The sequence below is a fragment of the Cinclus cinclus genome, chromosome 2 (genome assembly GCF_963662255.1).
Source record: "Cinclus cinclus chromosome 2, bCinCin1.1, whole genome shotgun sequence".
NCBI lineage: Eukaryota > Metazoa > Chordata > Aves > Passeriformes > Cinclidae > Cinclus > Cinclus cinclus.
Genome location: NC_085047.1, coordinates 65000602 through 65027547, shown reverse-complemented (window position 1 = coordinate 65027547; position 26946 = coordinate 65000602). Strand labels below are relative to the sequence as shown.

Genomic DNA, 26946 nt, shown 5'->3' with positions numbered 1-26946 from the left:
CATGGATTGTTCGGTGGAACAATGAAGGAGGTGGTGTCTCTGGGACAATAGCGTTAGCTGGCAGAGCAGATGGACTGCTAGCTTGGGAGGTCTAATGAATCCTCTGTCAGAACAAAGAACAAGAGTTTATGCTTTACTTGGCTAAAATCCATGAAAGTAAAACAGAAATTGGGAAGTATAAGGAATCTTTAGTTAGGGCTACCAAGTTCAATAATTTTGCCTGTAAGGGCTGTTTGAAATGTTCCTGTATGAGTGAATGTATCAGCACACAGATTCATTACTGTTAAGCAAATATAGAAATTTTGGAAATTGAGTAAACTCTTCTAGGTGTAGTGATAACATAATTTCTTAAATACAAAACCTTTACAAGGAGACTGTCTTCAGTTCTTTACAACTTTGCCAAAATTAACTTATCTGACATTTTCTCTTGCCAAGATTTGCCTAGCCCCAAGTTTTTAAAAATGTCTAGAGGCAAAATATATTATTAAATACAATTTTTAAAAATCTTGTATCTCTTTACTACAGTAAATTTAACCCCTCTGTGCTTTGAAAAAAATGAACCTGGAATTGGTAAGGATGTATCTTCTGCTCTTTCTTTGGAAAAACCACCCATATTTAGTCCACTCATTCACATTTAAAAATACCTCAGTTTGCCCTGGCTCAGTGGCAACATTTGCATTTGGCAGCTGAAGTCTGTGATTTGTGCCTGAATTGAGATCGCTTTATCTCTCAGAAATCACTGGTGTGACCTGACTACACATGAACCATCCCTAAATAGAAATATCCATGGATATGAGGGTGAGCAGTTCTTCCAGTATGGTACTTGCAGAGGGCTCTTGGTCTCCAGAGGGAGATTTTCTTCTGTGCTTTCAGTAGTTGTCCTGTTGATGTCCAAAAAGAACTAAGAATTGCAGTCTGTGTTGGTTGCAGGGAGGTGAGGAGTAAGTGTGGAGTAGAAGACAGGGAGTTTGTGTGGAAGAGATACCTCAGTGAGCAGGAGCCATCTGAGTGGTGGCTCATGAATGGTACCAGCTGCAGCTACAGTTAGGCAGTAATTTTAAAACTGGAGGTAAGAGAAAAGGTAGCAAATTATATTGGCATGGTAACCAGAGCTTAAGAATCTGGAAGAGCAGTAACAGAGACTGGATAAGAATGATCACTGAGGAAAATGTTAATGAGAAGCTCAGCACTGGACAACAGCTATGAACTAGAAATTTTGAGTTAGAAAATATTAATGAGGGCAAATTGGAAAGGTGCAATCTTCCTTTTGTAGGATTGCTCTGATACTGAAAATTTAAAAAAACAGGTCAACTGCCCCTGCCAGATATGCTGTCATCTCCTTCATTGCCTGGAAAGGGAATTAAGGAAAGATACTCTTTTATGCCTGAAGTCATCCTGGAGACATATGACGTAAATGAAGTTCTCATTTCAGCAAAGACTTGTGTTTCTCACTCCCTGTGTGACAGCCTGTGATGCAGTTACTCTGACATGCAGAACGCCTTTGCACTTGCCCCAGCATCTGAGGCCAAGGGGTGTCTGTTTAGACCCTATGGGAGGCTGTGAAGTGCCAACTGCAGGGAGAAGTGAGACCCTGGAGGTCTGAAATTTATTTTGCACCTCTCTTCCAGTTTCAACAGATGGACATCACCCTTCTTTTGTGAAACATGCCCAGCAATGCTACCTCATACTGCACAGTGATGATGTGTGGATAAATCTGTTAATGTTTAGAAAGAACTAAAAAGCTATAGTGGGAGAATCGAGAGCCCCCAAGGAAGTTAATATCTTCATATCAAGAGCTACATGCTGGAAAGGGTGTGTGTATATTCACAAGTAGTGAGGATAAAGTAAGCACATCAAGCTGCTGTTTAATAAGCAGTGTGTCATCTATGCACTCACTAAGAAGAAATGGCAGATGCCATTTGCAATGTTTATATAAAGAGGTGGAAAAGCAAAACAGAACGTTTGTTATTGTGACATTCCCTAATTTCTGGTTACCTGATTTTTTTGGTGTTAACTGCTGCAAAATTTCAGCAGTGAAGCTTTCACTAAAGTTCAGTGTAGGCTTGCTACTCATCTTTCTTTCTCGAGAAGGCTTTCTTAAAAAACACAAACCCTCAAAAAAATCCAACCCAAAAATACTAGCCGACCCATCACAAAAATTCCTGCTTGCTGTGAAGGAGTTAAATAACAGGCCCTTCTTCTGTCTACTTTGCTAATCTGGACACTGTGTTAGATTTACAATTGCCTATGAGGTTATCTACCCTGCTAAAGCTCAGAAGAATTTTCAGTGACGCTCATTTGTGGTTATACCTGCTGGGGAAAGAAAGAGCTTGTGCAATTACAACTTCTCTTATAGCCATTGCTTATCTGAGTCTGCCTCCGAGTCAGGAAGCCTTTTCTGGCTTGAGCAGTGCAGTGAAGAATGACTCTGCTGCCAACAGAATGGAAACTCAAAACGAGATTGAGTTTAAATCCACAGCTGGGACTTGAGCACTTGGCACCAGGGATCATAAGGTCACTGCAGTAAGACAGGGAATGTGCATGCATAGTGTGTAAGAAACACATCAGCTTGCCAGTCCTCACTGCAGATTTTCACTCTCCAGTTTGTGTGTGCTGTACAATAGATAACCATTTTTTCAACCTGCAAGAAAGCCCCGACTCTGCGTGATTTTTTTTTTCCATTTTTATGATCAGACAAAAATATTTACCCACAGTAAATATTTATTAGAATTGTAACTTCCAACACAGTGGAAAATGGATTTTCATGTTCTTTTTGACAATCAGAAGATGTAAAATGTCCTATGAAATACGATTATATTGTTCAGGATAACAAAACTCGCATAACCAAAGGCAACTTCTTTTTTAAACATTGTTTGAGACTTGTGTATATATTTTAATGCCTTGTGGATTCCAGATTGCATGACATCTGCATTTAGTAATAATATTAAGTTCAGGGGGGAAATGCAAATTGTTTGTAAAGGTAAAGCTGTATTAGTAGACAGTTACAGTTTTACATTTTTTCTTTTCACTGTTTATTCCAGGTTAGATATATTACCTTACATTATTCTTGATAAATGACCAAAAAAGAAATTGGTTCTTCTTAAAGAACCAGTATGACCTCTGAAACTGGAAGTGCATATTAATCTTAGAGCCAATAATCCTGCCTGAAAAATGCATAAAAAGCATTTTAATAGAATCAGAAGTAATGATTTCTTGCAGTGAAGGAAAGGTGAAAGCTTCACTTAGACAGAAAGCAGAAACCAGTTGTGCTTCAATGACTTAGGGTGAAATGTGGTAGTGTACAGGGAAACAGGCGTGGGAGCATATTTGGGAATCTGGAGATTGAGTAGGCAGGAATAGAATTGTTTGGTAACAATGTACTAGTAAGAAAAAAAACATTTAGTTAACATTTATAATCTCTTTGTAACTTTAGTAGTTGCTAATGCACTGATCTCCCAGCCACTGAGCATGTTTTGTCTGTCGTCTGGTAAGTATGACAAACTTGTCAGAGATTAGATGTACGTAGCTTATACAGTGTATAAACTATACTTTTAGACATCTGAATCCTCACAAGAGAGAACTGATGAACCCTCTAAGCTTTGAAAAACAGAGCTTGCATAGGATAATTGAAATGCCAGACATAAAGCCATATTAAACTGAGCTTCATCAGTTAAGCCTCTCACAGAGCTGCATGTGCTGTATAAAAGCCAGCAAAGCAACCAACTGGTATTCTAACTTTCAGATGGCAAGATCAATTTCTTTTTCTACGGAAAATGGGGAATAACTAGGATCTAAAAATGCAAATAATGCACACCAAGGATAGACTAAATGTGTGACTAAACCTTGAGAGCTCCAAAAGATAGAGCTGAAAGCTCTATCATTTGATTTAAATAGACTATAACACTGGAGACTATTAAAAGAAAAACAAATCCAGATTTGAGAGTCTTATCATTTGAGAAAACATTCAGTTTTCTCAAATGATAAAATGGAAAAACATAAATAACAGTCCTTTTGCAATTTGCTGAATCAAAAATTAAAAAAAAAAAAAGAAAAGGAAAAAGAGTTTCAAGAGTGCTGGCACATATTGTTCTGAATTTTAATGGGCTCCCTGCAGTTGCTCAGTGAAGCTGGCATTCTTGACAGGCCAGCAACTTCAGTTTCGTGATCAGCTACTTTGGGTTTTAGGATCTGTGGCTCTGATAGGAATTGAGATACTTCAGGTAGTCCTCATTGAAGAATGAGAGGCAAGTGCGGGGAGAATTGGGTCTCTCAACAATTCCAGTTTCCAGGCTGAGCAGGAGGCAGAACACCCCTGGAATGATTAACTGCCCTTGTGGGACTTCTTAAAGCACTCTTTTGGAATCATCGGCAGTTCATCTATGCAGCAAACATAAACCCAAATATTTGTTGGGGTCAATGAATACACAGTCAAAGGAACTCCTCAGGGAAGTTGGATAGAACTTGCAGTAAGGAGGAAAATGTGAATGTTTCAGTGACTTTGCTGTCATTTTTTTCCATTTTGGAGTGGTGTCTTGTTAACTTGGCTTGACAAAACTTCATGCCTATTCCAAAGCTATTTGAACTTTCATTTACAATGAAACAATTTTGACTGCCAAATCCAGCCTGTATTCAGTAAAATAAACTTTTCTGGCTGAGATATGTTGTGGCATCTTCATATTTATTTAAATCCTTTTTCTCTCTCTCTCTTTTTTTTTTTTTTTTTTTTTTTTGGCAGAACAGTTTTTCTGTCTGCAATGTTCCATGCTTCTCAAAGTGGTGATTAAAAACTCCCAACTCAGATAATGATTTACTGCTGATAGGTCATACTCCTCCTTTTCTCCAGTTAAATGATTTATCCATTTCTTATCACACAATGTGGTCATATCTGTTTAGCAGTTTGCTACCCTGCTTCCACTTGGATCTCTGTTGCATGATTTGCTGACAAGCATAATGCCTGTAAAATAAATAACTTAGTTTAACCTTCATGTTACACAATGTTCTTAAAAAACAGGATTCATTATTTTGAGGCTTGTTCTGCCAAAATATTAACACTCATCTTCATAAGTATGAAGGTTAGAAATATGGACCTGTGTTCATTGGCACTAATTTGTCTTGGCAAAATGAAGATCAGACTCTTAAAATATGTTAGGAAAATAACCATTAAGCTCCCACCTCTTAACCTTTCACTCTGGTTTCCACCTTTATGTGTTAACTACAGTGCTTTCATTCATTCTGATTTGGTTTTATTTTACACTCTTATCAGGCTTGCAGTAATGCTGCTTTCAGTGGCTTCTATGTGCAAATCACATGCCCTTGAAATAATTCTCATTTTGTTTATTTCATTTCAGGGGTAAGGGGGTTTGAAGAGAAATGCCATGAAGCATTCTCTTTATGCTTTCTCTAGCAACAGGTTACAAATTATCTTAGGCTGCTGTTGTAGGCAGAAGTGTGTTATGACAAAAGCGTATTGATAGATGAAGGAATCCATTAACTGTTTGTGGCTGTCATCTTTCTCATCTGTGGTGCTCTAGTATCAGTATATATTCTGCCTAACAAACCATAGCTCACAGACACTAAAAAGCAGTTTCAGGAGGTTTTACTCATACAGAATACCTTTGTCTGCTAAAACTATTGTGGAATTATGCTGCTGACATTTCAGCTATTGAAAATGGCCTTTCTTTGCTTTAATTAGACAGCTGAGACTGTCAGCTTTTTCTGTGGAGTGAAATTTTTATGAGATTTATAGTAGCCTCTTTTTCAAGAGGAATTAGCTGTGAAAAGGCACATCTGAGTAGGAAAACTTCCCACTATTCAAACTGTTCATGTTGTGTTTGAGAATGTGAGGAGTGCTATTAAAGACACAGTGGCACAGGACTGGTGGCTTCACAGAATCTTTTTCAAAAATTAACTGCATGCATCCCAGGTTTGTCCTGTGAGTACAGCAGTCAGTCTTTGGGGGTTCTGTATTAAACTTTCATGGCCATTGGCAGGTAATGCTTCATAGACCACATTTGGTCATTGATTGGAATTGGCTTCTTTTTAGTGCTTTTCCTCAGGTTTGTGAGAAAGGGCTCTTCGCAGCCCCTTTGTTTGTTGGAGCAGTGCATCTGTACATCACTCAGCAAGATTTGCTAGCTCTCAGCTCTGAGTACTGTGACTATATGAAAGAAGGAAAATGTTACATTGCTGAATTTCCCTTAAATATCTCATCTACTATTTCCTTCACTGTGAGTTCAGTGTTTACATCTCTTGAGAACAAAACTTTGAAAAGTTTTCAATAAAAGTAGACAGAAAGGTGGTGTTCTAGCAGTTGTTATTTTGTTGGTGAGGAAACAAATGCAGAAGTGATGTATATGAAAGTCAGAGCTCAGGGTATATAGTGTAAGTAGCATTGAGAGACCTACAGCACAAGATCATCTCTGCTTGTCAGTGAAACTGGATTTTTAGGATCAGATGATTTAATATTTGAAACAAGACAGCTTGACAAAGTCTTTGCTTTACTGTCTTCCAGTAGATACACTCCTTGTTCAAATCAGTAAAATACCCATCCTCAGCTTTCATTAAGCATGAGCCAAATGTCACCACCTCCTAAAAGTGTGCTGCAAGATTCCAATATATAACTGCCTTCTGCTTGTACTCCAGTAAGCTTATGAGAAATTCACTTTAAACCAGATTTTCTTCTTGTTCCTTGCTTCCTTACTCTTGTTTCTTTGCTCATAAGGGTTTAATTTTCACTAACTTGCCAAAAGCATAATTATGCTTGCTGCTTATAAATACTCAGTGAAGATCAGAAGAGAAGACAGAGAAAGTAATTTTTAGAATTCTAAAAAAAAAAAATAAAAAGTAAAATTGGAAGTGTGTGGGCTGGATCACTAATTTCCACTAAGGCAGGCTTCATTCAAGGGGAAAATATGGTTAAATTAGACACACTTAGGTAATGAATTCTTGCATATCCCTAATGAGCACTTCACATTACTGGCTACTAGAACTCCAGTATACCCAACCTAAATTTGGTTGGCCTACACAACTCCCAGGAAAAAGAATTACATGCACTTTTTAGTATATGGGCAGTTCATTTGATTGTATAATACTGTGTGTCATAAATGCTGTCAGTTTAAATAGGGTTTAACTATCTGTGTACAGAGAAAATACAGTCTGGATTACATGGAGAGTCTTTGTTCTTTGTGTTAATTTGTGATTCACTGGATTCCTATGAGGCAACTTTAGCAGATTGAAATTGCAGCAGCCCCAGTGATTTTCAGCAAGTTCTGCTTGCTGATCTGTGCTTGGAAAATAAAAGAATAATTCTGCACTTGGTATATACTAATTTTAAAGTTTTCAGGACATTCATTTATTGCGTTCTGTAACCTTTGATGGACAATATGGACTTTGGGTTGGACAACTCAACAACAGATTCACAATTTAGATAATTTATAGTTATATGTTGACACAGGCTGTGTTTCTGTTAGCATGACTTAAAGAAAAAGAAAAACATGCCTTCAGGTCAGCAAGGTGAAATTCATATGGTCTGATCAGAAATCCCTTGAAGTCAATTAAAAAAAAAAAAGACTCCTGCTAATGCAAATGGACCTTATATTAGCCATCTCCTTCAAAGTTTTTCTGATCGCTGCAGCTGCTTATTTTTATAGATTGCATTTTCTCTAGTTCTCTTACTAAGGGTGTCTACAGCTGATTTCTTTTTCTCTTATTTTGCCCTAATAGCTGTCTCCTTCAGGACATTTATTCTGGATCGCACTGTTAACTTCTGTACACTTCTATGGGATTAAATCCTCATCTTTTGTCTTCAATCAAATAACTCTTCAAAACTCATCCCTTTTATGGAGCCTTTAGGGAGAACCCATTGACTTCAAGAAATCTGAAAAACAAAGACTATATTAGCCAAATGCATAATATGGTTAATTACATTCACTGGAAAACTTTTTTCAGCACACTCAGGATTATTCTAATTTCCCATGTGTTTTTTCCTTATGCCACTTTTTTTTTTTTTTTTTTTGCATTCTCCACTATTTTTTGTTCATTGGCATTAAAGAGCTTCTGCACTTAGTTTATTATCACTAACATTTTTACAGAAAGTTTCTCACCTTATTTCCCTATAATGTGTGATTCATATGTGGAGCTAATATATCTCTGAGTATAGAAAACCATTAGATCTTAAAAATAATCTGCTGCTAATGTAGTCCCATACTTTGCTTTTATCAAGTAGTGATATTTTAAAAACACATATAAATTTGTTTGAATGTCTTGCCAAAGTCAGAATGCTAACATTTCAAATAGAAATAAATTGTCCTTTAATATTTTCTGATTTTTGAACATTTGTTTTTTGTTACTTTGTGCAAGCATCATGTATATCTTCCACTGCTTGCTATGGACCAAGGGTTTAATAGGACGACACTGATAGGTGGATAGAAATTAATTTTGAACCTCTTTTCCTATACAAAATATTAACAAGCTAGTTGAAAGTAAAATATACTTCTGCATCCTTTCTGTACGCGTTAAAATTTGTCAGTCTTTACCTTCTGTGTCAGGTAATGGGTGACTTTTGAACTACAATTTTTGTCCTCATGTGGTTTATCTAGACTGTCTCTGGATTTCTCTTTAAAAATAAGATCAACCTCATCCCCAACCCCTCCTCAAGCCCACAAACCCAGAACAATTCCACAATGATGCCATTTTCAAAGTCCTTTCTGTCACCACTAGAAGGAAATACACAAGTCATTCTTTCCATATATAGAATTGACACTGTATCTTATTTGCTAGGATTTTGCATGCATATAAAGGTTATTTTGTTATAAACAAGGACCATCCTTTTTATGGTGAAGTGTTTAAAATACCACTTTTCTGTTATCACCAGAATAATATCATAAAACAAGGTTATTAATTTTTTAACAAATCCAGTTATATACTAGATCCTGGTTTATGCCTCTGTAGCATAACAAAAAGAAAAATTTGCGTTTCTTCTTAATGCAAGAATTTGCACTAAGATTCTTTGGTGCATATAATGCTTAAATTTCTTTTTCCTACTTGTACTTTGCAACCATGGTTGAAAGTAATAGATACAGAAAACAGATCTAGAAATATTTGAAATTACAGGCTCAGATTTTACTTAGCTAAGAGCCCAGAGTTAAATACAAAGTGGTTATTATGGATCTGCTTACTAATAACTATGATTATCCCAAATGAAAAGAGTAATTGTTATATCTAAATTGCAAATGGGTCCTCACAAAACATCGTGTTTTCTCAGGACCCATGGGCAATGCAAATATAACACGGCAGTTGTTCTAATACGGCATACTGAACACCTACTCCAGCAACTTTCTTTTTTTGTCAAATTTGTGAAACCAAACACCTATGACAAAAATATAATTATAAGAAAAAGTAGGGCTGGTTGGCATAAGATGATATTAAATGCAAGACACTTGCAAGATGTTCTCTTCAAGATCAGAAAATTGTTGGTTATCATTGGGTATGTTTCAACAGGAGGTCTGTTTTTTATTTTTGTCTTGAGAGGTGTTTCTCTTTACAGTGACATCTAACTTCCACATCAAACCTTCACATGTATAAACAAGATCAAAAGTTTTGAAAAACTTTAAATTCCTCAGTCAGCATTTCTTTTATGAGCTCAGTCATATTGTTACTTTACATAGCATGGTATGTCTTTTTCCCCTGTTTCCTTTTAGCTATTTTTCATAACCATGGAGAAATTAATGGCATTACAATCTTAGAAATGGAGCAGCATCAGAAAATGTGGTAAATGAATGATCTGGATTGAAAGGCCTGGATGTAAATGTATAGCTTTCATTGATCAAACAGCAATGGACAGAATGATCGGGATTGTCATAGTCTGCTGCTTTTCGGTTCTCAAATGGCATTATTTTTTTTCTTTTTTTTCTTTTTTTTAATAACAGCAGTTTTTCATGCATAAACTTGCGTTTTGGATAATCTATGCTAAATCAAGGCTAGAGGGAGGAAGATAATCAGCAGGGGTGTTCCTGGGAGCCCAAGGAATTGGGCTGTAAGGGATCAAGGGGAAATATTCTAAGGAAAGGGGAGTCTTTGTGTTCAGTTCTTGCACAATGACACAAAGCTGTTTTACAGAACTCTTTGTTTAATTTTGTTTCACTTTTTTTTTGTATAGATAAATACAGCATCAGAAAATGAAAAATCATTACAATCTTAAAATTATATAATACTTTTTGAACACCATAGTATCTTCTTCATTGAAGGTCAGATTTTTTGTTGTTTTGATACAGCATGATTCCATTAAGTTTGTGCCTTCATCAACAACAGTGTATTTGCTGAGATTTATAATAACTAAAACTGGTTTTCAAGCTGAATTCCCTAATTTAATTTTCACTTTTTCTTAAGCTGTTCAGAAACTGTTTTAAGTACAATTGCATATTTCTTCCCCTGACATTTGTCTGACCCTAAATAGTTAAAGGTGACACCCAAGTAGCCCTTTTTTAGTGCACAAGTCTCTGTGATACTCATTTAGGTGTTGTCTGTTTCCATTTTACTAACTTGTGTAGTTCATCTAACTTCTTGATGTTCAGCTGAGAGACTTGTATTTGGAGCTGTAACTATCAGTGAAAGTAAATGAGTTGCCTCTAGTTACAACACTTTTTTTTTTTTTTTTATCCCCTTAAGCACCAGTAGTCAGGAAGCCTGGAACAGGATAAAAAAAAAAAAAAAATCAAAATAATTGGATGTGAGAAATCTGAAGGTACAGCAGAGATGTCTCTTTTTTTTGGCTTTTTTTTGTTTTTGTTTTTTTACTGGTTACGGTAGAATTTGAATAATTTAACCTTTAAAATGTTGTTTATTCTGTTGTGATCAAGAGGAAAAAATGTCACTCCTTTCTTTTGCTGATGCCATTTACAGGGTTTGATTACGGATGCATGGTGTAGGTGCTTGTGTACAAGGAGCCTTCATCTCGGTGAGGAGCTTTACTCCAGGAAACAAGTCAACCAGAACACTTTAAAAAAAAAAATAAATAAATAAAAAGAAAAAAAGAAATCACACTTGTATTTACCTAGCCCTACTCTGGGCATTTGCTCTGGCTGAAGAGTTTGTCTTGCAAAACTAGATATGATAAATCTGTCATAAACTATAAGAAGAGCTTTTTTTGTTTATTACCCAAATATTGACTATTTCCTTGCTTTTAAAAATAGATATTTGTGGTCACCCCATCTCTTGTACTCTGGAATTGGTTGCTGCCTGGTTGCTATTTGGGACAGGGGCTTCTGGTGGGCAGGGTCTGTCAGCTGGAGTTGTCCTCCCAGTGAAGAAGGACCCCTGTTACCCCAGCCAGCAGCAGGGCAGCTGGAAGGTGGCAGAAGCAGCCTGAGCCCTGGGCATTAGGCTCTCCCTGGAGGCTGGATGAGAGCAGGTCCAAGGCCTGGACTAGTGGCAGGAGAGCTGGGCAGTATGTTGATGCAAATGGTGGTTATGAGTAGGTAGCATCTCCTCTTCACACCATGTAGCGTTTCACTTGTGTCCCCTTTCCTGAGTGCACAGTGGCACACACACTGAAGTTGCCGTTCTATGCGATTGAATCAAGAGACATTGGGATGATCAGTTCTAGCTGCCATGCAATGATCTGGTACCATTTCCCGCTTCCAGAAGTTGGAAAATTACTGTTGCCTTGCTTTTCCTTGAGGAGATGCGGTTCAGACTGTCATTGTTACACTGGGTGTAAGTAGTGCTATGTGCTGCCTGGTACTAGTCTTTGTGGAGCCTTATTCATAGTGTCATGCCCATATGTGATTTGTCAGCACTGCTTCACCACTTGTGGGAAGATGGTGGTATGCTGTCATTAATATTCCTATTCTGGGAAAGCCAACACAAAGTGTTCATGGAAAAGTGTGAATAAATCAAGGAACAGATCTCCTCCCCAGAACTTTTTGTGCTCTGAAATGTGACCAAAACACTAAAAAATAACCAAGGGGGGAAAAAAGTCAAAACACAACCCAGAAAACAAACAACAAAAAAATTCACAACATATTACCCTTGTGCCTTCTAGAAAAAAAAAAAAGCTGTGTTTTCTGGAACATATTACTTTGGCACGTCTAGAATATATATTCTGTTCTCTGCCGCATTACTGCAGGGAGTCCACTAGAAATACTTTGCTTGCCCTGTGAATCATGGCCTGTAGCATGCCTTAGGGCTTGGCACTTGTGGGGCTCAAGTGATATCTGAGTTACTGTATATGCACTGTATAGTTACTTAAACTTACTTCAACATAAAACAGTACATTTACACATTAGACAAACACAAAGTGGTCCATGTGGAACTACTTTCACTCGAGGCAAAGTGTCCTTGTAGAGTTTTGAAGTGTGAAGTGAATTTTACCATTTTAAATTGTACAAATAAGCAGAAAGAAAAGTTAATTTGTATTCTTTTTCCTGTTTCAGGGCAATCAAGGGAAATTATTTTTTTTTTGAAGGGTAGGAGGGCTAAGACAAATTACCCTTTTGTAAAGATGTAAGCCAATTTCCAAAGGAATATAAAATATAATAAAGAATGTGGGGAGTGAGTCTCTCAGACTAATTGAGATATGTGATGAATATATGTATTTTGTGTTTTATTATGTGCAGCTTTTTGTTTCGATGGATAGAAAGGAAATGATTGTGTTGGGTTTGTGGTCTGTCAGAAAAAGTGTTATGTATTTCTTTTTTTTTCCTGGGAAAACCCTAGTTATTGGATATACCAGTTGCATGTTTGAATATATTTCAAGATCAGTCTTGCAGGTTGTATTGCATCCTACCTGAAACACTGGCATATGCAGAGGGATAGTGCAGTGTGAAATTTATCACTTTATGGTACAGGTTTTGGGGCAGGTGTGTTGTTCCTATGAGTTCTTAACAACTTTTTCACATCTTATGCTCTAGCTATTTTAATTCAAACTTGGTGGGGTTTTTTTTGTTTTGTTTTGTTTTCATCCCTGAAGAGGTTTCCAAATAAAGCTCACCAAAACACAGTAAACAATTTGAATTATTTGGATTTGATGATTCAAGTGGAAATATTTCCAGTATTCAGTGGCAGATCTGAGAAGATTGATTCACAAACAGCAGCAGTAATTCAGAGACCAAATGTGGTCCTTTGAGTTTTTAAGTCACTATGATTTGCAGAGGATCGAAACTAAAGTCTTTCTGTATAAGACATTGGAATTACATCTGAGAATGAAGCCACCACATCCCGGTCACCATACAACAACAGTAAGATGCATGTAAAATGCCTTCTGGAACAACTGAGGAGTACTTACTTTGCTGTTACTACAAAAGCTTTGGCAGTTGCCTTTTCAAACATAGAATATCTGGGTTTCATGAAGAGCTTGGGATTGCCTAACGAGGGGCAGTCTCTACAGCTGCCTGAACCTGAATTGACAGAACAATCTAACAATCAGCCTCACTAGCATGTTGTGGAGTTTACTACGTGTTAAGCCCCCATTTTAATTTGCAGCCCATAATATAGTTTCTCTGGCAGCCATTCATAAATCTCCATTTCATCCATACAACTGCTGCATTATAATGGTGCTTTTCCTGGTGCTGCCTCTGTCTCCCCAACGCCTGTCTTTTAGGACATGCAGCATTCAGCGCTGGGAATGTCACCTGATGCTGGTCCTCGCAGTTCCCTAGCGTTACTGAAAATGCATTGGTGCCTTGCATTGCCGTGCAGGGCCATGGTCATTAAAATTTTATCATGCAAACCCTGCTGTCTTCACCAAAGAAGAATTGAGAGCCATTCTGAAAGGGAAAAAACAGCAGGCTCAGAGTAGGAAGAAACCAGGATTGCATTCTCTTTAATTTAAATATAATATAATACAATGTCAAAACCCATTAAATTGACATTTATCTACTGTAGTTCATTTTAACTTTTTCCCCAGAGTGGCTCAGTGTCCCGTGGTTGCACAACAGTTCAAACCAGTTGCACATGATGTGATTTTCATATGTTTTTCCTGCAGGGCAGATATTCATCAAAGCATGCCAGAAACAGCCAAAGCAAAAGGCAGCAAGCTAGAGATTATCACATTGATTTTTTAGGGGTCAGACTGTCAGATTAGTAGGTTAAGAGACTGGGCCATTTGTGCTTCCTTACACCAATGCAGATAGAAACTGGCAGACATAACTAAGCAGAGAATTCTGCAGGTATGACAATTAAGAAGTTTCGATTTAAAAACAAAGCCCCCAAACATTTATTAGCCAAAATCTTTTGAATTGTTCTTAGCAAAACATCACAAGAAATAAGTTTCTCCTTGTTGTGGCTTTACCCGGATTCTTTGTTTTTTTCTTAATATTGTGCTTGCGTATATGTAGTTTCCTTTCCAGTTAGAAATAAAAAGAAATTAGAGAAATAAGATTACAGAATAAACTACCTTTTAAAAATATATATAGGAAATATTTATAAAATTCCTATTCTGGGTTAACTAGGAAATACATGAAAAAAGGTGAATTTGAGCAGTTTTCTGAAGCAATAACTCCTTTTATTTTTTTCCTAGTGTCTTAAGCTAACTAGTATACAGAAATTAAATTTCACTGCTACTGGAGACTGAGTCCTTCTGAGTTTCTCAGCACCTTTTGTATTAAAATCTAGTTCCCCAAGAGGAAGTACTAAGAATATAATAATTTGAATCCACAGTCTGTTGCAAACTTTAGATTCACTAGTTTGCCCCAAAGATAGGTAAAATCTATAGACAAAAGTTTCAAGCCCATGTAATCGATCCTTAAATGAATAAGGATAAAGACAAAACCAGAACTCCTGCAAGTTAAAAAGTGTATCTGTTCTTATGTTTCATGCATAATGTGAACTCTTTTAGTGGTAGGTGCACTTCTATGAGTAATGAATTCAGGAAAGGCAAACCCAATTTTCTTAGAAGACTGGTATCTAGCTGTTCTTGCTGTAAAAGTAAAAAGGGGGACCTTTTTCCTGTAAAGCATTAGTACTAGTGCCAAACACTTCAGACACTTAAAAGAAGCAGGTGTTTCCAATATTTAATGAAATAAGGGAGGGGGGAAAAAAAGTTTATTTCTTATTGAGAAGTAATGTTTGTTCCTAGCATTGCCAGCAGTGGGTATTGTATGAATGTTACTTCTGGATTTTTTCTTACTTTTTAAGGAAACATTGGCTTTAGATCAGGTGCCTAACTAGCAAGTTCTTACCTTTTGTATGTGTACATATTATCACCATGATTTCATTTCACTTAGGAGCTAAATATGTTTATTTTAGTGGTTGGCTTATCTTCTCAATCTTTTATAAATGAGTGCACTTTTGTTTATCTCTGTCAGGCTAGCTTTGATTACATAGAATGATGGCTTGTCCCAAGATTTTTAGTAACTTAAGCAGCAATTTACATCAGGGAAGGTCTAGTGCAACAATGACAGAATGTTGTGAAATGACACACAAGCAAAGATATGTTGATGTTTAAAAAAAAAATAACTGTCCTCCCTGAACAAGATTATTTTCTGAGCTACAGGGAGTTTTTTCTTTGATAATTTTTTTGTAAGTGTGATTCTACATGTGCCAGGGAGACTCACACTTTTACGATTCTCTTGAAACACTCAAAAGAGGACGTGAATGGTAAAAAGGACTGTGATGTAGCCATCTGTGAAAGGAGGAACTGATTCCTCCAGTGTGAAAATCTCCACAGCTTCATCTTTGTCCACCCTTTTCTTCTACAGGCCCTCTGCGAAAGGAGGATGGCAGATTTGAGAAGCTTTGCACTAACTGGTGTGCTTCTTTTAGGGCCTGCTTCTGGCATTGTTTCAGGCCACTGATCTTATTGCTATGGCTTCAAGTGCATTGGAAACAAATAAGGAATTTTGCATGAAAGATTTAGTTTCTTTCATTGTACTTTATTGCCTAGCTTTTTACATGGATAGTAATCATCTCAGTGAATATTTTCGGTTACTTAGTGAAAAATAACAGGTTGCTCTTACCTCATAAAAATATCTTCTGTCCCTTCTGAATATGAAGAAACTGCAAGACCTTCCACCAAATGCCTACTTTGTATTAAAACCAGCTAGATAATTATACTTTAGAGCTGTTTTAAATAATTGTGGACAGGCTTGTGATCAAGTGTTTTAAATTTAAAATTTGACAATATTTTGGAACTCTCAAGGTTGCTCTTCAACCAACATATCAATAATATTCAGAATATTATTTTTCTTGCTTGTTCTTGTAGGAATGTTTAATATACTTGTAGTCAAAGTCTGCTTCCTTGCAAGAAAAAAAAAAATTCTGTCCTATTTTTTGAATGCATATAACCTTTTGAAACTTGTAACTTGATGAAATATGTTTGGATTTGTTTTCATGGATCTAGCAAAAGAGAACTATGTGATCTCAGTTCTCTTTCTTTGCTTAATACCAGGTTGTAGGTCAAAGCCTTCACAAAGCTCTTCAAAGAAAGTTCCAAAAGAATTTTCATTATGAGTAGTAGCTAAATGGCTCGGGTTTCAATTGTGTCCTTTTCAAAAGCAATAAAAAACCAGTTGCACTGAAATATTGAAATTTAGTCAACACAACACATTGATATAAAAACCTGGTATGATTCGGATTAAAGGCATCTTTTTGATTCTACACAGTGCAAAATGCACTGAAGTGTAAGCAAATGAGAACACAGCTCCCTCTATGTTAAAAAAAAAAATGGCAGCCTTCACTATGGGAATTTGTACCAGCTGTAATCATTATATTATTATTTCTTGCATTCCTTCAGCTGTGGGAAATATGATGAATAAGAACAGTTTCATAATGTGTATTGATCACCTACATATTAATCTGTTCAAGCAATATTTACCACTCACTTAGCACTTTTAATTTCTTTAAATATGAAAGCACTTTTAAAAGGCCGATTTGGTCTGTATTTTTCCATTTTACTTATGGAGAAAACAAAGCAGGGTATGGCTAAGTGACTCTCTCCAGTCATGATCTCAGAAGGACGAGTGAAGTGGCTTGAATGCTTGTGTTCCTTGGGCTGGAAGGGGAGACAAAGTTGGCCAGTTTCAACTGTGGTTGTGCCTGATATTTCTGTAAAAGCATCTTTTTTTTTTTTTTTTTTTCTAAATGCTTCTCTCTATATCTATTTTCTAAAAATAACAACTTCTTCCATGTTTGTTCTATCTCAGTTTTTTCACCTCTACCCATATTCATACCTTTTGTATGTTTGAAAATGCATGCACACAGATATCCATGTAGATTTTGAGGACTGAATACAAGATTCTCTTGTTCCTCCTCTTGATTGTGGTATACGGTCAATCTTAGGAAAAGGTGCTTGTAGGGAAGTCTAGTTCAGCACTTCAGCTTTAGCAGAAGTAGTACTTCATTTTATCTCTTTCTGACAGTACTCCAGCAGGAGTTTTCCAGGGGTCTGGGACAATGTTTTGTGCAAGATAAGATAATACAGTGCACGCATGCTGATTCCTAAAAGTGTGCTCTCTAGCATACTACGTTGATAGCACAGCAAGTAAACAACAGTAACTACCTCTCTGGCACACACATCTGCAGCTATTGCCATCCAAAACCTTTTCTTCCATGCAGTGCTTCACAGCTGGGCATGGGCACTGTGATTTATGGTCCACTGACTGCAGCTTCAGCTAGCCTTCTCTGAAGCAGATTTTGCTTTTAAAACGGCCAGTCTCTGCTTTGTTCTTTGTTAAAAAAAAAGAAATCAACTGAGTTTTCCACTAGATTTATAAATTTCCAAACCCTTTTGTTTCAGTGACAAATGCTTCATCCATTGAAACCTTTTACATGACAGGTTGGAACCATCCCCAGGCTGATTTAAAGGCAGAAGACAGAAATGGGCCACTCCAGGCTTCCTCTAAATAGTTTAGATGAGTGCAATGAGCTAGCACTTCCACACTGGTTTCAGGGGCAGCTGAATTTGCTGGATTGCTGAGTCACTGAAAAGCTGTTGCATGAACGAAACAAAAATTTCTTTCAATTAGAAACCCATGGGGCAGGAATATACTTCAACTGTCATGGAGGTAAAGTGGAAGTTCAGCTCCGTTTTGGTGATGTATTCCTCCACTGCAGTAGGGCAAGCAGCAGACAATGGAACTGTGCATCTGCTTGCAGACACCAAACTTTTCCTTTCCTTTTTCTTTCTTCTTTTCAGTATTTCCTAACTGTCTTTTCTAAATTCATTTTACTGTTGGCTGACTGTCACTGGTCACCATAGCAACAACCTCTGGTAGCAGCAGGTCTGGGTTGCCCGATGTGAGCATCTTCAGACTTGAGCCTTGCCAAGGAAAACTATTAATCCAGGGTTATATATTGGCTCAACACAGTAAGATTTTCTCCCACTTTAGCTGTCTGCCTTACTCTTCTTTTCCTGAATTGGTTCTTTCTCTTTCCTAATTTATCTTTTGGCTAATCTGGTCTTAATTTTCATTCTTAAATCTTTTTGTTATTTTGGAGGACTGGTTAGCTTATGTATCTTTTAACAAAATAGCATACAACACAACTGCATTAAGGAAACTCTTTTAAAAGTATGATTCATAATTAAAATAAAGGATTTGAGATAATCTTGTTCTTAGGACAAATATTTACAGTTTATTAGAAAAAAATAATTACTTGCAAGCTCTTTAGATGCTTGCATGGGATAACAATGGTGATAATGGTAATATGGAGAGAAATATGTTTAATGGTAGTGTGTTTGGAGACGAGCAACTGGTATGGAATAGGTGTGAATGATGCAGCACTTAATGGCAGCATAAGACCCTTTAAAATTTTTTAAATCCTTATACTCTGACCATAAAACAGCATCTAATAGCAGTTGAAACCTTGCTGTAAAGCAAATGTAGCAAAGTGGTTAAGAGTACTTGGTTGGGAAATGAGAGCTGAAAGAGAAAACTGCAGTGCAGTGATTGGTTTGATTTGCTGAATAAATTGCTATGTTCAGATTCAATTTGTATCAATAAGGAAAGCACTGTACACCTGCAGAGCCTGTCACACTTGGTATCCAAAATTCTGGCACATCTAGTCTTAAACAATCTTTTTTACTGTTGTCAATAATGAACGCAAAAAAAAAAAATAAAAAACCTCAAAGCACCTCACCTAAAAAACCCAACCTCTAAACGTGAACTATTTGCATTTTTATTCCACGTATATGAAAAAAGTGAGCAATGCTTCTTTGGGGTATTTCCTTAAGGTAACATAAGACTTTTAATAAATGTATGGAACATTGCACTATTCTCAATGGATTATTTTAAAAGTAGCCAAGGGGTACTGTTCATTCAGTAGAAGGGTTTCTCTTTATTAAACCTGACTGAAAGCTAGAAGCATAATATGCTGTCTCCTTAATACAGTGGAAATTGTACTTAGATATTTTGCAACTACGATATAAAATGAACAAATGTGTAGGCTTTTACACTTGCACCCCGGAAACTGATGTTTATCCCTGTCTGTAATCCCTGTAGCATTTCAGGATTGAAAACATCTGTTTTCCAGGGAGTACTCTTCATGTGGCATTGTTTTTTTGTTTTTTGTTTTTTTTCTTTTTTCTGTTTCTTTTTTTTTTTTTTTTTTTTTTTGGGAGAGGGGAGGCAGGGGGGTTGGAATCCAAACCTCTTTGGATTTGTATTGCAGTGATTAAATCATTCAAAATCTGAACTCTACATATTTAATGGGTAATTTGTTTTGGGGGTTTTTTTGTTTTTTTGTTGTTTTTTTTTTTTGAGTTTGGAAAATCCCAGCAGATTTCTTTTTGGAGTTCAAACTGTAGTGATGGGGTTTTTCAGGCGAAACAGAATTGAGCTCTTATAAATGATTGATATGGAATAATATTTCTGAAGAAAGTATAATGGCTCCAAGGTGTAGAACCTGGTTTAGACCCCACCTAATAGATTTCAAGGAAATTTCTCAGGTATTTATAAAGTGGCAGACCTGAGAGACCTATCAGTTTAATATTTTCTGTGAGGGAATTCTATATATTTCCAGGAGAATAAAAAGAGTGTAAATGAATACTTTGTTTGAGAGAGTAAGTAGGGTGATTTGATGCTAAGTACCTTTTGTCCTGACTCTCTGAGCAGTTATGCTCATATCTAATTTTAGTCAGAATCCTGCAGATTCTTTCTGATGGTAAACATGCATCTTTTTGCACAGCCCAGCACTAAGTACAGACTTAGAAATATTGGTTCTTAATTACAATTCACATTTGTGAGCTTGGGGTCAAGCTACTTTCTGAAAAAACGCCTACATGTAAAATTTTCAAAGCGTGTTTGGCACTTGCAACCCAAAAGACTTATGGTCAGTTCTAAGAACTCTTTTTCATTTTTCCTTAATATTAGTTTAACACACTAATGTTTAATCAAAGTGTTTGATATTTAAATATTAAACATTGCCATTTTCCTCTGGACACCTAAACCAATATTAAAACAGTAAACATGAGCAACTGATTTAATTATTGTTAATGGTCCAGGCAAATTCAAAGACTGAAAAATGAGCAGTTGCTACGCATTTAACAGGAATGTGATTCTATTTATTTTTTGTATTTTTACCCTGTGAACTTAAAATATTCTGAGCTGCTGTAGCCTTCTTCAATAGATAATTTCTTTGCACTGGAGGGGTGTTTGGTGTCAGGATGAAAACTATTCTGAGTTTTTGATGACTAACTCAAAGAAGGTCTCCTTCCTAATATAGGCAGGATTTTAAAGTCAGTGGTCAGAAGCATGTTTTCAATTTGGAATATATATCACCAAACATTCTGGGATAAAGTTTTCAAGACATGTATTCTTGCCCTACATCTAAAATGAGACCTTCATATTATAGGTCAGTCCTCAAAAATATCCAAAGCAGTACAGAAAATTAGTCTTAAAAATTTATACTTCCTTGCAAAAAAAAAAAAAAAAATCAATATATACTATACATACATATATATATATATTTATCTTAAAATACATATGTAATGAAATGGATTTATTGGAACTTTTTTGATTTGGGGAAAAAATACCCCAAACAAACAAACAAGCAAATTAAAAAAAAAAAAAAAAAAGAACAATGAGGGGAAAAAGAAAACAAAACAAAACACAAGTTTGAATTTTAAATCTAGAAGGCAGTCAAAAAAAGGGTGGTAGCTAGGTGAAGACCTTGACAGTGGAACTGACTGGTCTGTTAAACAGGGTTAAATTAATTTATTTGACCTTGATCTCTAAGTTTGCTCACAGACCTAGTTAAATTGGTGGCTAGTTTGGCTTACTATACTTCCTTCGGGCACAGAAGGAGCAATTAACTACTTTTTTATGCAGTCACTGCTGGAAACAGTAAAAACTGTGCTGCAAAGTGTTTGGCTGCATGGCAGAGCTTGCACCTACCTACCTGAAAAAATAAAACCTATTTCTAAAATATAAATTCAGAGGCTAGTGGATTTATTGGCTGCAGCTGTGAAGGTGAGTGGCCAAAAGCAGGTATAGTAGTCATGGCCATTCAGCTGTGAAGATGCCAAAAAATCCACCAGCAATATATACAAAACACAAAAAAATTCATCAAGATTTTACTCTCTTCTAGGGTTGGGCTTTTATTATTGTGACCATGAAAGCCATATTTTGTGTCCAATTTTTAGACAAAGTCAGGTGTCCTGACGTTTACTGTACATAAACAAGAATATGCAAAGGAAATTTTCTATGATTCCTTTGTTTCTCTTAACAGAAATAGCAAGTAAGTTCTTCACCAATGGCAAGATATTCAAGATAAAATATGCAGGGTGGCATTAATTGCTGCAGTGTATGAGAAACTAGGTGGACTGTTGTACTTGTGCCATGCTTCAAACGCATGGTTTTTTCTTACATAGTATTTAATGCACCATTTTGTCGTAAATTCCATGCATATTCATTCAGCACTTTTGCCATACATAGACAGTTTTGCCCAAGTTCCTGTCCAATCTCTGTTACTTTATAGAAATATTTAAAGCACTTTAGCCTGAACGAATTTGGTCTTGTGGTGCCTGTGTGTGCTGCCAGAATTTGTCATTTTATGTATTTATGTTCTTGATAGATGAACTGTTTCCTGTCTTCCTCTACTTTTAGCGAGCTTTGCTCCTTTCAACTATGTTGTTAATGGAGGTAAGGAATATCTTCCTACACATCTTTATTGACTCAGGCTTTTGAATGGAGGAACCGAGTCCTGACTTTTGATTTCTTTTTGGTTTGAGAGCAAACAGGTAAGAAGCACTGAGTTGCTGAACAAAAGAGATCAGACTTAGATGATGATGCAAATGATGATTCAGAAGAGGTTTTAAAAGCAATGCCAGTAAAAATTATCACAAGCCATACCTACCCAGCTATTTCTTGATCTCTGGCACAGCTCTGTATGTGTTTGCTACCCAAAGCCATTAAGCAATTTGTTTGCATTGAAGATGGTTAGGACAAATGCCTGAAACAGAATTACTATGCTAGTCATGCCAATATTCCTTTGTGTACAAAGACAGAAAGCTTCCTGAGGCTGTGGCTTGTTGATAGGTATGTAAAGACCTACAAGTCAAGAAGAAATTAAGAGGATATTCAAGGATCTTCCTGTTTTTCTGGATTGTGAGGGAAAGGATAAATACTGAATAACAGCTAAACAAGTCTAGCAGTAGGAGATGAGAGGCTTTTTCAGCCATGTGACAAACATTTGCTTCATTCATGCATCGTGAATCTTCAGCTCGTTGTTGTTTTTTTCCTTAGTCTTCTGGTACAGAGCCCTTGACTGTACACACGCTGGTTGTTCTTGGTACTATATTGAAATGATAACTGTGATTCAGTTTGAGGTAAATAGAAAAGGGAGGGACTTCTAATTTGTAGTGGCTAGATAAGGGCTGTTCATGAGTTTTCATTTATTTGCTCTTTTCAAAGTTCCCCTCTCCCATAAGGTTCTACCCTTTGTATGTTGCTTTTCATTTAAAACCAGATAGAGCCAATTACATTGCAGAGAATTTATGAAGAACAACTTTTGAGGCCTGATTTGGTCTTCTTTCTTTAACACGGAATAATACAAAAAACATGGTAAAATTTACATTGCCTAAGTTTAAAAAAAAAAAACAAAGCAAACTACTAATTTATTAAGTGAGATACCTATTGTAGAGACTGGGACTAGTGCTGGAAGGAGTTTACCTTAGATTATTTCAACACATTGGTCAGGTGAGTTGGTGAGCTTTTTAAGGTGATTTCTAGGGCTGACACCTGCAACAGGGGTATTGTTTTCTCCCTGTATTGGGTGTATGTGGCATGGTTTTTATAGTGGGGGCAGCTACAGTGGTGGTTTCAGTGAAAAGCTGCCAGAAACTTTCCTGATGTCCAATGGAACCAATGCCAGCCGGCTCCAGGATTAAAGGTCAAACACATCAGTGATGGTCCTAACACCTCTGTGATAAGGTATTTAAGAAGGGTAAAACGTTACTGTGTTGCAGTCCGTGGCACAGACCATGTTGAGGCAGCTGTGCCCCTACAGCCCGTGGAGAACCCAATGCCAGGGCAGGTAGATACCCAAAAGAAGCTGTGACCCTCTCCTGGAGCAGACCCCTGGCATGACCTGTGGACCCATGAAGAGACAGGAGCCCATGCTGGAGCAGATTTGCTGGCAGGATTTGTGACTTGTCCCTTGGGAGTCCCACACTGGCAACCTGTTCTGAAAGATTTCACCCTGTGGAAATGACCTGTGCTGGAGCAGGTGCCAAAGAACTGCATCCTGTGGGAATGACTCCCATAGGGGAATTTCATGGAGGACTGTCTTTTGTGGGAAGGATGCCATGCCTGGAGCAGGGAAAGAGTGTGATGTGATCTCCCCCTGAGGGGGAAGCACTGACCACAGCCCCCATTCCTTGTCCCTGTGCTGCAGGGGGCAGGAGGTAGAGATTATGGTGTAAAGTTAAGTCCAGGAAGGAGGGACATATGGAAGAAAGATGTTGCTAAGATTTGGGTTTGTTTCTCAATATCCAATTCTTATTTGTTTGCTAATGAATTTGGTCAATTCCCCCAACTCTAGTCTGTTCTTCCTGTGAGTGATTGTACTTGCTGAGTGATCTCTTGCTGCCCTTGTCTTGGCCCATGAGCTGTTAGTTATATTTTCTTTAACCTGTCCAGATGAAGGGAGTGATAGAGCAGCTTTTTTGGACACCTGGTGTCCAGACAGTATCCTCCCACCACATGTTCCCATTTTTTGATTTGGAAATGCTTAGCTTTCCTCTAAATTCTGCCCACCTAGACAACTAGTATTACTCCTGTGAAAAACTCCAGTTGCACTTTCTTTGTCACATTTTGAGTTGTTGCTTGGTGATTCTCATTGACTTCCCAAATTCATTTGCAATACAGAATCACTTGAGGTACTTGACAATTATTTGATTGGTTATTATTTTGTTTAAATCAGATCACATACTGAATGTCACATGAAATTGAAAAGTTTGAGTAACATCTGTTCCAAATTGTGGGTTTATGAGTGAAATTTAGAATGAAAATATTTTTTAACTTTTTTTTTCCTATGATTGTGTTTCTTCTTTTTTATCTTTTTTTTTTTAACGGGATGAAATTCTTTGTTGGAATCATTCTTAATTTCCATTAAATCCACAGGATTTAAATATAAATTGGAAATAGAGATTAGTTTCTTTTTTATGAATATTAGGGAATCTCAGATTATGACAACCAGATTTCTTTTCTGTTACATTATTTTTTAGGTTTTCTTTATTTAACTCCATATCTCCAATTGCCAGATAGCATTTTTTGTGATGATAAGTGATGAAGACAGTGAGTCCCACTAGTGGCCACTACCTGCAGTTGGTGCCCAGGTCACATTGTAATCCATTACTAGCAAGTGGTGGTTTATGTTCATTAAATTGCCATTGTATTTCAAACTTTGTATTCCAGTAAGATATGCTCCTTTAGAGAATGCTTAGAATAAGATTCACAAAATCTTGTATTTTAAAAATAAAGGCAGAAGATTTTAAAGTATTTTTAAAGGAACTCTTTGCAGAGGGAAAGCAAACCACAAACACATCATGAAAGCAGAATATGATAGACATCAAGAAAAACATGGACTGTTTCTCTTTTTTAAAACAGATAGTTTGAAAATGTCATATAAAAGCTATGTCATATTACCTAGAAAATCTCAGCAATGCCTAGACAGCGGGGAGAAAATATTCATGGGTTGTTGCATTATAGTCATAGTTCCTCTCATTTCCCAAAATGCACAGCTACTTTGTCATTTTAAGATTTAGAAGTCACTGCATTTATGTTTTAATGATCAATGGCAGCTCTTGATCTGAGTCATTAATGAGATTTTGACTGCATCTGCATTTAAGCCTTGTATATTCTGCAAGAGAGAGAGTATGCTTGGAAAATGAGATTTTTTGTCATGGCAATAATACGTTTTATATGCTCAAGCTGAGAGGATTCACTCTTGTGAATCCTTTCCTCTACCTTTTGGAAGGTTACACAGTACAAAGTTTCTGTTGAATGAGGAAGGGCAGAGGGAGAGCTCTTGCTGTTTCCAATGGATCCCTTTGTTCTACAAGCACATGGGAAATGGCCCCTACTTGAAGGGACCTCACACTTCTATGTTGAGGGTAAAGTAGTAGGAAAGTCTCCTCAAAGTGAAATGTGATTTTGTACCTTGCTTATTTATTAAAATGCTTTCGCTTTCTTTGAGGGCAGCAGAGCACCTTGAGAATGACAGATTGAGTGCATATGGTGTCACTTGGGGAATGTTTAATATGTTGTCATAGATATTTGGGTATAGTTAAACTGCTCTTAAAAGTAGCAAATAGTGGCCTTCCCAAACAATGCCTGAATTGCAATTCTATTCCTTAAAATCGTTCCTTATAATTGTTTTTGTATTATCACTTTTATTAAGTTTGTGAGTATCAGTGGGTATTTTTATCAGTAAGAACTTGATTACAGGTTAGAGAAGAGAAGTATAAATATTTTTCATGCTAAAGAGTGAATTTTTAACAGGGTTTGCCTTTGTGCATGCTGCTTTCTCTGATGTATGCATTTCATTAGTGGTTCTATACTTTCACTCAGAGACTTGTTCTGTCTACTTCTTGTGATCTTGTGAAGTTGTTCTGGTTAATTTCTCTGGCAATAGGCTAAATTTAAATTCCCAGTACAACAAAAAGACAGAATTTTCCCAAATTAGAATTTGGTGAATATATTTAAAAAAAAAAAAAACACAGAATGAAAAATGATAGTTTTATTGTAAATGTGTTGCAATGTTGTACTTAGATCTGCTGAAAAAGGAGTTGTTATAGTTCCTTCACTGATTCATTTACAAAGCTACATGTTTTTCAGTGGATCACTAGATATGGTCTAAATAGGTCAACAGCTGTTGCAAAGCCAAAATACTTCCCATTAGGACATGTGAGAAGTAGCTATAGATAATTTGCAGAATTCTGGGACCATCCTCGCACTTCACATACCTCACTTGAATGAGAACTAAACTGTAAATTGCCCAAGACAGTAGAAGACATTAGTAGAGAAGTAGCACACAGCACAGTAACAAATCAACTAAATGCTAATTACCTGCTACTGATTTCTGTTAAGGCCAAGAGTCATAATCCTCACCACTGTTTTAGAAAAAAATGTTAAAATGTGCAAAGTTATGAATAAAGGTTGTTCAGTATGCTATTCATTATTTGGAGTTAACTGTATGGAAATTTGGTTGGCATTAAGTAAGAGCAATTTAGTAAGAGATACTACTTCTAATTTGGCCACAGTAATTAAGGAGAGTACGAGATAATGTTAAGATTGACAAGATCAATAACATCTTTTTATTATCTGTCAAAAATTGTCCAGTGTTGATTAAGATTATTTCTCAACCCTGTTTGTGCTATACAAATCTTTAGTTTGGCCAAATGCCAGCTCTCAGGTCTTCAGCCATCATCTCATTTACCACAGAGAGCTTGGCTTTTTTTATCCTTTGACTTTTGACTTACTATGTGGCAGTTGCAGCCTGCGTTAGCACTTG

At 36.7% G+C, this 26946-nt stretch overlaps 1 protein-coding gene across 6 annotated transcripts in view; it reads left to right on the top strand.

Annotated features, from left to right (window-relative positions):
- Window positions 1-26946, top strand: part of PCDH9 (protocadherin 9) — a 666436-nt gene that overhangs the window by 141811 nt on the left and 497679 nt on the right. The window contains exons 4-5 of one of the 6 annotated variants that reach the window (XM_062487764.1): window positions 23800-23817; window positions 24793-24805. The exons of 4 other annotated variants lie outside the window; for them this stretch is intronic. In XM_062487764.1, coding sequence (XP_062343748.1) covers window positions 23800-23817; window positions 24793-24805 — 31 coding nt within the window. Of the gene's footprint in view, window positions 1-14923; window positions 14957-23799; window positions 23818-24792; window positions 24806-26946 lie in introns of all 6 variants that reach the window. One more of the 6 variants, XM_062487765.1, reaches the window with a different exon arrangement.